General features: G+C 40.5%; 1 protein-coding gene and 1 pseudogene across 2 annotated transcripts; one reads left to right on the top strand and one right to left on the bottom strand.

The window, feature by feature from the left end:
- The first annotated feature begins 514 nt into the window (after positions 1-514).
- LOC309703636 (nuclear factor 7, brain-like) lies at positions 515-2,472 on the top strand (annotated as a pseudogene). Its single transcript, XR_014280835.1, has 2 exons — positions 515-596; positions 698-2,472. The product of XR_014280835.1 is annotated as a nuclear factor 7, brain-like (transcript).
- A 5,418-nt stretch (positions 2,473-7,890) lies between these two features.
- Positions 7,891-10,537, bottom strand: LOC309703593 (uncharacterized protein). Its single transcript, XM_082528510.1, has 3 exons — positions 10,469-10,537; positions 9,465-9,657; positions 7,891-9,143 (listed from the first exon to the last, which is right to left on the bottom strand). Exons 2-3 carry the CDS (start codon positions 9,593-9,595, stop codon positions 8,204-8,206), a joined length of 1,071 nt encoding a protein of 356 aa, XP_082384636.1. The 5' UTR covers positions 9,596-9,657; positions 10,469-10,537; the 3' UTR covers positions 7,891-8,203.
- Between the last annotated feature and the right edge of the window lie 232 nt (positions 10,538-10,769).

The raw sequence follows: 10,769 nt of genomic DNA, 5'->3' as shown, positions 1-10,769 counted from the left end.
TGTGTGTTACTGTTGATTATTACGTTGTTATCATTGTTCATTGTAGCGGAAGATGTGAATTGCGGACTATTTTGCTGAGAAGTTCCAGTTAATCTCTGTTGCTGCGTATGCTAGTTTTCGCTATTACTCCGCCATATTGTGTGAAGATTTTTCTGTTACTATCTGTATAAGTTAACTACTGAAAGACATGCAGTACTTAAAGTATTATTTCATTGCTGTGGAAAGTTAGTGACTGTGTCAGCTAACATGTGCGAGTTAAAAATATGTTTTTGTCTAATGCTACAGTTCATGTTATCTAAAGTATTCTCATCAGCTAATGCAGCGAACAATAGTGACTTAGTTTGGATACAGTTGTCCTGAGACTGAGTGCATCCATAAGAATATTGTTTTGGTTGTATTGCTTCTGAAACTCAATACAGACGAGTGAGAGTGAGAGCTGCGCGTCTGTGCCGCTCTTTCACCTCTCCTCACTATTTCCCCTGTTTAAGGCTTCAGACCAAACTAGCAGCTTCCTCTGAGTGAGTCCAGCTACAGGAGAGAAAAGTGGAAAACTCCAACACTGCTGCTTCAAGCTGCTGACGCTCCACACACTGAATGTGAGTTTGAGCAAAAACACGACTCAAAGGAAGTTTCAGTGAAGGTGGTAGAGGAGGGAGGGGAGCCAGGACTGACTGTACTTCCTGTCTGCTGTTTTCAGCTTCACTCACAGACTCAATGGCTTCCAGATCAGAGGAGGATCTCTGCTGTCCGGTCTGTCAGGAGGTCTTCAGAGATCCTGTTCTTCTGTCATGTAGCCACAGCTTCTGTAAAGCCTGTCTGAAGAGATGGTGGAGAAAAAAGCGGGAACGTGAGTGTCCAGTTTGTAAGGAAATATCAGTGGATGATCCACCTTTAAACCGAGCTTTAAAGAACCTGTGTGAGTCGTTCTTACAGGAGAGAGATCAGAGAGCTTCAGAGGATCTCTGCAGTCTGCACTCTGAGAAACTCAAACTCTTCTGTCTGGACCATCAGCAGCCAGCGTGTCTCGTCTGCAGAGACTCAGAAAAACACACCAATCACAGATTCAGACCCATCGATGAAGCTGCACAACAACACAAGAAGGAACTTCAGGAAACTCTGGAGCCCTTAAAGAAGAAGTTAAAGGTTTGTGAAGAAGTTCAAGTGAAGTTTGATCAAACAGCAGAACACATTAAGGTCCAGGCCCGACACACAGAGAGGCAGATTAAGGAGCAGTTTAAGAAGCTTCAGCAGTTTCTAGCAGAGGAAGAGGAGGCCAGGCTGGCTGCACTGAGGGAGGAAGAGGAGCAGAAGAGTGGGATGATGAAGGAGAAGATGGAGGCTCTGAGCAGAGAGATAGCAGCTCTTTCAGACACAGTCAGAGCCACAGAGGAGGAGCTGAGAGCTGAAGACGTCTCATTCCTGCACAACTACAAGGCTGCAGTGGAAAGAGTCCAGCGCTGCCCCCTGCTGGATGATCCACAGCTGCCCTCAGGAGCTCTGATAGACCAGGCCAAACACCTGGGCAACCTGACCTTCAACATCTGGAACAACATGAAGGACATGGTCTCCTACACTCCTCTCATTCTGGACCCAAACACTGCTCATCCAAACCTCATCCTGTCTGAAGATCTGACCAGTGTGAGACGAGGAGGAGAGAAGCAGCAGCTTCCTGATAATCCAGAGAGGTTTGATAATTATATCTCTGTCCTGGGCTCTGAGGGCTTTAACTCAGGGACTCACAGCTGGGATGTTGAAGTTGGAGACGGTACAGTGTGGGAACTGGGTGTTTTGGCAGAGTCTGTGCAGAGGAAGGGACTGATAAAGTCTGGATTATGGATAATATGGTGCAGTTTAGGTATGTACTACACACTGTCACCATCATCGTTTACCGATCTCTCAGTAGAGAAGAAGCTCCAGAGGATCAGAGTGAATCTGGACTGGAACAGAGGAAAGCTGTCGTTCTCTGATCCTGATACTAACACACACATACACACCTTCACACACACTTTCACTCACAGGATGTTTCCGTATATTAACACTGATGATAAACTGAAGGTGTGTCCGTTGAAGGTGTCAGTGTCAGTGCAGCAGATGAGTTGAGGATGATGATGTTTCTAATGTTGTTTCCTGTCAGTGAGTTGAAGCTGTTAAACTGCAGCTGTCCTCCTGCTGCCTCGTTGTTCCAAAGCTCTTTGTTTCTCTTTTAGTTTCACTGTTTCTTTCTGTTTCTGCTGTCCACCTTTTCACATGGAAAATCATTTCACTGTTTCTCACTGAATGACTCCCCAAACTAGATTTGAAATTCTATCAAGTTTCTAATCATTACAAGTGATTCATGTTTCTATTTGATGTGTAAATGGAGATGATTTAGTTTGCTGGGATATGGACTGACATGTGTTGAATGGGAGGAGCAGTTTGTTGTTGTCTTCTTGTCTGTTTATGACAACAATAAATATGTTGTTGAAACAATGATTCATGTTTAACTCCATATATGAAATGTTTCTGATCTTTGAATTCTGTTTGATTAAAGACTTTCTTCATGACACAAATGAGATTTCAGTGTATTAATAGAACTAAATAAGCTCAGAGTTGAAAGGCTGGAGTATTATGTACGTGCTTCACTGTCAGGATCTTCAGGGGGATTCAAAGGGAAACATCAAACTGCTGTAATGAGATAAACTAGTTGGGCTGAACACACTTATCTGTAGTTTGTCTCCATCCAGGATCATCAGAATATAATGAACATGTGTGAAGAGCCACAAAATGCTGCTGCCCTCTCAGCATGATGAGCTCCAGCCTTTGTTAGCAGGACAACAGGAAACATGAGACAACTTTCAGAGACAGTAACCAACTGTGGCCACAAGATGGCAGCAGCTGATCTGAGATCCTTTATTGGACAGAAGGACTCTGCTCTGTGACGTCATCAGAGAGACGGCCTTCACTCTGATAGATCTGACGTCATGTCTGCACTGCGATGATGAAAGCTGATAAACACATTGTTATTGATCCATGAAATCACCTCTGTCCTCTCAAGTGTAGCTGTTTACAGAGCTGAAGAAGTCCTTCATCATCAAAACAGACAAACATGTATTTCCTGTATTAAGTGACGTCATCCTCACTCTGACCTCTTACATACATTCTGTTCAGTTTTCCTGCTGTAAGAAATAAACTGTGTGAAAATAGAAATGCAGGGAAACATCCATTAATCACAGCTGAGCCGTTTGTTTCTGACTCACATTCAATGAGGCTTCAGGTGTAAAGCAGTTTGTTTCCTAAGAGCTGCAAACCACAGTGACTAGGTACAGAGTTTTAGTTAAGGTAGTTTGATAGGTTTCTATCTTAAACCTATTCGCTGGAACGTTCAAGACAATTTAACTACACAGCAAAAAGCATTGAACACCAAGCAGAGCTCTTTATGATTCTCATATATGAGGGACCAACTGGACAAACGCCGTTCCTTCGCTTGACCCCAGTTGCTCTCGTCCACTCCCCCATAACACTGATCTTTTATTTTCGGGACACAGACACTATCTCTACTTTTAAGATTAGGCTTAAAACTTTCCTTTTTGCTAAAGCATATAGTTAGGGCTGGACCAGGTGACCCTGAATCCTCCCTTAGTTATGCTGCAATAGACGTAGGCTGCCGGGGGATTCCCATGATGCATTGAGTTTTTCCTTTCCAGTCACCTTTCTCACTCACTATGTATTAATAGACCTCTCTGCATTGAATCATATCTGTTATTAACCTCTGTCTCTCTTCCACAGCACGTCTTTTATCCTGTCTTCCTTCTCTCACCCCAACCAGTCGCAGCAGATGGCTCCGCCCCTCCCTGAGCCTGGTTCTGCCGGAGGTTTCATCCTGTTAAAAGGGAGTTTTTCCTTCCCACTGTCACCAAAGTGCTTGCTCATAGGGGGTCATATGATTGTTGGGTTTTTTTCTGTATCTATGAAGTGCCTTGAGGCGACTGTTGTTGTGATTTGGCGCTATATAAATAAAATGTAATTTAATTTAATTTAATTGAGGTCACATGAATATACATAGGTTCATTAACATATGGCGTATACATACACACAAAGAGTACCATGCCTGTGCGTTGTGTAAGTGTGTGTGTGTGTGTGTGTGTGGGGGGGGGGGGGTCAGAGTGTGACCCCATAAATGACTTCCCTAAACCTGATGGTCTGGAAGTCCAGCAGTTCATCTAAACAAAAGGCACTTAGACTTAAACAGATATACGGGTGTTTGCTATATATATCAGTAAGAGCAGATATAACCTCTCTCCTGACCTTAAGTTGTGTGTGCATGCCAGAGTGCTCTGGGAGGCACACAGAGTCTCCACAGGCTACTAAGGATCTTCTTTTCTGGTTTTGGATTGGTTTGTCAGGATTTCCCGTTTTACAATTTTTAAAACAATCTCTGTTTTGTTAAGGGTTCAAATATTGAGGAGGGATAAAGGAGGAATTCCAAAATAACAACAATGATCCGGCCGGGTGGAGTCAAACGATGATTTTAATGAACACACGCAGCGTGGGGAGATGTACACTGCAAAACATCAGCTGTAGATCTCTGCCCCAAAAGACACTTCAGATTGCTTTTGATTCATCAGGTTTAACTCCCCCTCATGCGTCATCAGATACAATACATGCACACGTCAAATCAAAACCACAATGACTTTTAACACAGTTTGAAAAGAACATTGTCTCCGTCTCCACGGCAGGTGCTTCCTGTCCATCTTCTGACTCTCGCTTCTCCAAAACCTCGGGCTATGCTCTGCAACAAACTAGCAATTCTGCACGCACAAAAATGCAGTTGCAAGAAAATATATCTGAACTCTCACCTAGAACATAAGCCTACCTACAGTGTGTGCAGGTGTGTGTGTGTGTATGTGTGTGTGTGTATGTGTGTGTGTGTGTGTGGCTCGACCTCACACGAACTTTGTCTTATGAGAAGAGAGGCCAATTCTCATGCGCATAATAACCTAACTGAAACTATATCTGTAATATGTTGAATAAATATTTTAATCAAGAACCTAAAAATAACTTTACAAAGACAAGCTCATGAAGATTAACACATAGACATTGATTAAACCTGGCTAAAAACGCAAACATATGCAATGAAAATCAGCTTGCTACTTTTATGAGTGTTAAAATGGTGTAAATGTTTAATAAAATACACTTAAAGCTTGAAGTTGAGGAATAACTCAAAGAAGCTATATGACAAAGGGAGTGAGTTATGGAAAAAATAAAAGCGATTGAAGTAGTTTTTAGAAGAGTGACTTAGAAGTGCTCTTGTACTGTGATCAAAGCAAGTGATTAGTATAGAAAGAAAATGAAAACAATTCAATAATGTGGTAATGTTTAAATCTGTCTTTCTCTTGTTGCGGTAACTCCCTGAGATATGACTCAGTATGCAAATTAGCTGTAATGAGTGGTGAGGTATTTGACGTGTGCATGTATTGTATCTGATGACGCATGAGGAGATGTTAAGCCTGATGAATCAAAAGCAATCTGACGTGTCTTTTTGGGCGGAGATCGATGCTGTCTGCGTACAGTGTTCATCTCTCCACACGCGTGTTCATTAAAATCATTGTTTGACTTAACCCTGCCGTACCAGTGTTGTTATTTTGGATTTCCTCCTATATCCCTCCTCGATATTTGAACCCTTAACATGTTTCAATGAGCAACATAAATGTTGATGTGATGTCCAAGTATAACACAGAGTTTAGATGTATTTAAAGATGTCTGTAATCCAGATGATTCCAAACAAACTGTAAAATAAGAGCAACATTTCATTGAAGCTGTGGCTTCATTTATCACAGTGTCACAAAGAGTTTCCTGTTTCTGTTTTCACAGTGTTATACTGCACATGTGCTGTGAGTAATAATCTCAATAATAATAATAATAGAAATGAATAAATAAAGAGATAAACAGCACCAACAGGAGCCTGCAGAGAGTTTCTGCTCTTGCAAAGACAAACATGTTTGTTCCAACAGAACATTCAGATCATAATTCAGATGTGAAAAGCTGTCAGACAGGACAGGTTATATAAACACAGTGTTTAGTTTGTGAGAGCAGGTAAAGGAACCTGATTGGATGCTTTGGATTTCCTGATCTCACAGTGTTTTTGTCCTGTTTCAGTAGATTTAGATGGCTTTGGTTATGTGAAATGTGAGGGCCGATGAGTGTTTGCCTCTGCGCGCATCCTTTGTGTGCTTTGAGCTTTTAAAGGAAGAGTTTGTGACAAAGTCCAAATCTTCCATGTCAACAGACCTGCTGGCCCCTCGAGGAAAAACCTGCTAGCCACTATATCAAAAAGACTCCTTTCTGATTTATAAAGATTTTCAAAAAACAATGTAAAAGTGGTACTGATTGGGTTTGTTACTGTTTTACCATCCCCAGCTTTGATTGCTGGGATGTGTGCCCTTGTTTAACATTCTTTAAACATAAGTTTCAATGGATGACTTATTCAAAATAGTACTTCTGTCTGATTCTAAAGAAGATAAACTCTGCTTTAGATAAGGTCACTGCATTGTATTCATCTTTCATTGATGCCAGGAGTGTAGACTGATTTAATTAAATTGTTTATATTTAAACTTTTTTTTTAACTTTATAAACTTTGTTTTTTCTCAACATATGAGGGAGGCTAAGAAAAGTAGGGTTGTTTAAACAGGGGTGTATTTAATCGCCACCTAGTGGCTCTAGTCTTAGTGTTAGGACTAAGGTCGTGTTAGGCAGGTCGACACTGCATAATAATGCTGAGTAATCAGATAACAAGAACCTCGTACATAAGAACATGTTATTCCAAACACATTTTCTACAACGGGAAGAAGCCATCAGGGGAACAGGAAACATTAGGAAGGTTTTTACTGTAAGAACTGCACAAAGGAAGGAAAACACAATCCTACACACTATCACTTTAAAATTGACATTTTGCTTTTCAAATGTCAGGTAGTCCTGGAATAACAACACTGTGCCCATTCTGATAACACTGACACTGAAATATTTATATATATAATTATCCATCTGCTGTAAAAGGGTTTGATATCAACATATAGGCAGATTAGTTGGAGCATTTTCTTCAGATTTATGTTTAGTTTTTGTTCAGTACTAGGAGTATGTATAATTAACATCTCTGTACATGACAGGTTCTGGAATTTCAAAGTCAGGCTTTCAAAGGACATTAGAATTGGTGTCTGTCTTAATTATGACCGAATTTTTCGGAGGAACCGACCTGAGCGATTATTAAAGTTCTATACATCTAGAAAGACTTGCATTGATGCAGTGTAGAATTCTTCTAATATATTAACATGGACGTCTTCCTCAAAATCATGTTTTCTGCTGCATCAGAAGGGCTCAAACAGACCACTTGCTGTTGTTTACTGTACCAGAAATTCAACTTTATGATTATCTTAAAAGATAAAAACGCCAGTTTATTTTTTAAATAAAATGAAATGCGTATGATGTTTAGTTTGAAACAATACTGTGTCAGCTGTGGCCACATCATTGCCATGCATACAAATCGGTGTGTGGCAAGAGAGACCAGACAAAACAATCAAGGGAGATCAGACTGCCGACAGGTCTCGCACACCACATCCACCCTATCAGGTGACACATACTGCTCTGACGTGCTAATCTCATGAGCTGGGTTACGCCATGTCACAAGTTTTGCGAGGTGCTTTTGTGATATTTAATGGATGGGATTACATTTTTTATTTCTCTCCGATATCCAATCCAGTAATTTAGGTCAGTATCGGACTGATACCGATACATCATATCAGATCAATCCATCCCTATTAAACACACAGCTAGGACAATGAGATATAACGAGACATGAGGAAGTAAAACTCAATACACAGGACATAGACTGTCAAAGTAAAACAGGAAACGTTCAGGTCAGGCAGACAAAGAAAAAGGCCACCATCACTCTGTTTTAATCCAGGTGTTACATCTGTTACAGTATACGTCATTACAGAATCCCTTTAGATTAAATATGATCATTATTATTATTATTTATCTTCTCCCAGCTGGTGTATCTCACTGATTATTATATGTGCCAAACATCCTCCACATTTCTGATTATTACTCTTAAAAAGTTCATCATAACTCTAATGTATACTTATTCAACCCTTTTCTTGTTTAACCATTAACCCTTGTACTTGTGACTGCTCTCTTTCCTCTATTCTCCCCCAAGTTTGTAGTTTCCTCTTTAATCAAAAGTTTCAGCTTTCAGAGTTTTCTGTTCTTCTTTTTCGCCCAGTACGCTGAAATATACAGTGAAGTGATCTGACATTTCCTCATTCACCACAAACAGATCATCTATATTCACATTTCTGGTGATGACCAGATCCAGAATGTGACCTTTGTTGTGTGTTTTTGAAGCTACAAGCTGAACAAGTTCATTACCACACAAAAAAGTTTTAAAATCCCTGGTCCTTTTAACTTTGTCATCATCATACCAGACATTAAAATCTCCAGTCACAATGATTTTTTCATGGATGTTAGTCATGTTCAAGAGCTCCTGAAACTCGTTAATGAATGTTTTGAATTTTGTGGTGGTTCGAACAATTTCATCCCAGTTGATTCTTTCTGTTCGATACACATTGATAAACAGAACTGGTTTTTCCCATTCATGATCTTGGAGCGTTGCAGCCACATATTCAAAGGTTGAATACTTCTCTCTGCCGAGTGTAACTTTCTCATTTATAAAAGTTTTTCTGAATGTGATAGCGACCCCCCCTCCCCTTTTCTCCAGCCTCGGCTCATGCCAGAATCCAAAGGTTTCAGGCAAAGCTCTACTAATATCATGATCGCCAGTGACAAATTTTAACCATGTCTCTGTTATGAGAAACACGTCCAGGTTGTTATTCCCAATGAGATTGCTGATACTTACGTATCGCTGATTCTCTTTTGGATTTTTTTTGATTGAATTGATTGAATGAGCATTGAGCAACGCCACCTTCACTGCCTTGAAATTATCTTCTTTGGATTTTTGGATTTTTAGATTTTTGGGACTCCCACCTATCCCATCTCTTTGCTGCCCCCGCGACCCGGCCTTGGATAAAGCGGATGAAGATGGATGGATGGGACTCCCACCTATCCCTTCTTTTTGACATTCTGGTTGATCCTCCTTCATTTCTGAAACCAGCCTGTGAAGGAAAGCAGGGAGGTTACATTCAGGATGATTTCACCTGTACGATGCCACCAACAAACAAGGTTCACACTGACATCACAAATCTGACCTAAAACTAAAATAAATCATATTAATTATATTTAAAAAATGATATTCATATTCATACAGTGTTTTACACTTCCATGTGGTGCTAAAGAGACATACAAATTTCATTCACACTTGCCAAAAAAGAAACTGTCATCTCCTAAACAACAAAGACATATATGGTTAAAAATCTACTGTAAGTAAAAATCAGCACAGAATGAACCTGAGTAACATCTTAAACTTCTGAACAAACCTGTCAAACAATTTTTCAGCATCCATGTTGGAGGTCTCTGCGCTCATGTTGGAGGTCTCTGCGCTCATGTTGGAGGTCTCTGCGCCCATGTTGGAGGTCTCTGCGCTCATGTTGGAGGTCTCTGCGCCCATGTTGGAGGTCTCTGCGCCAATGTCAGTGGTCAGAAGTCTGTCAGCGTGAGATCAGCAGGAGCCTGAAAAGAGCACAAAGGTGAGATTTTTGTTCTTCTGTATGTTTAACCCTTTCATGCACAGTGGTCACTACAGTGGACAGCTATTGAAAGGCTGTTTGCTTGTTTTTGTGTCAGTGCTGATGTTGTATTTGCACATAAACCACTACATTGGATACTGATGTGTTACTCCATACCCTGCCACCCACTGGTCCTTTAATGTTACTATAGATGTGTGACGTGTTTCATTGTAATTATTGCTGTTTAACCCTTTCATGCATGAATTATGACAACCTCAAACAGGATTTTTTTCTTAGGTATTTTAATTCATCTTTTCATACCCAAAGATGAATGAAAATACCTAAGAAAAAAATCCTGTTTGAGGTTGTCATAATTCATGCATGAAAGGGTTAACTGAGCGTGACAGAGCCGGGCTGCAGATAAAGATCATGTTACTGCTGTTTCTGTAGTTGGGAAGATTTTGAAGCTCTCAGGAGTTTCATGGTAATGATGAGCAGAGCGGCTGGAAGCAGCACGCCACCTTCAGCTGAGGTTTCGTCCGTGTTTCTCTCAGCTTTATTCACAGCACAAAGATGTTCTGTAGTTTTTTTGGTGTGTACACAAAAATGAGTGTACTGCACTGCTTTCTTTTTTCATGGGAGGAAAATGAAATCAAACATCAAGCGCATTAACCTTTAAGGTTTCTCAGCTTAAATAGACATTAAAGATGATGTTAAACATTGATTCAGTATTTGTGAGCAGGATCTGTTTTATAGATTAAAAATGATGTGAATATTTCAGAGGAGAAATTATGAAAATCTGTCATCTTACTCACTTTGGAGAGTCACCTGAGGCTCAAGGTTGCTTGGAGAAAAGGCTCATCGAACACTTGGCGTTCAGCAGGTCACAGGTTTATGTTCAGGAGGACGAGGAGGAGGAAATAAGACACTCCCTGTTTCTCTTTTCCTATTGGCTGCATCATAATCAGCCAATAGGAACAATCTCACCACACCATCAATCATTGATCCTTCATGAATCATCATCATCAACACTCTGATCTGTGCACACAGCCAAAATCAGGATCAGCACGTTTGACTGCACTCAGAGTGAAAGAAGAGATTTTATCAGTTAATCTC

This window comes from Aulonocara stuartgranti (assembly GCF_965226115.1).
Source record: "Aulonocara stuartgranti genome assembly, chromosome: 3".
NCBI classification, from domain to species: Eukaryota; Metazoa; Chordata; class Actinopteri; order Cichliformes; family Cichlidae; genus Aulonocara; species Aulonocara stuartgranti.
Note: the sequence above shows the minus strand (reverse complement) of the source record. Positions and strands in the feature narration are given on the sequence as shown.

Bases quoted from the DNA above. Each gene is read 5' to 3' on its own strand.
- LOC309703593 (XM_082528510.1), bottom strand. From the start codon at position 9,595: ATGGGCGCAGAGACCTCCAACATGAGCGCAGAGACCTCCAACATGGGC. The intron at 9,144-9,464 runs GTTTGTTCAGAA...TTTCCTTCACAG, and splicing joins GCTGAAAAATTGTTTGACAG to GCTGGTTTCAGAAATGAAGG.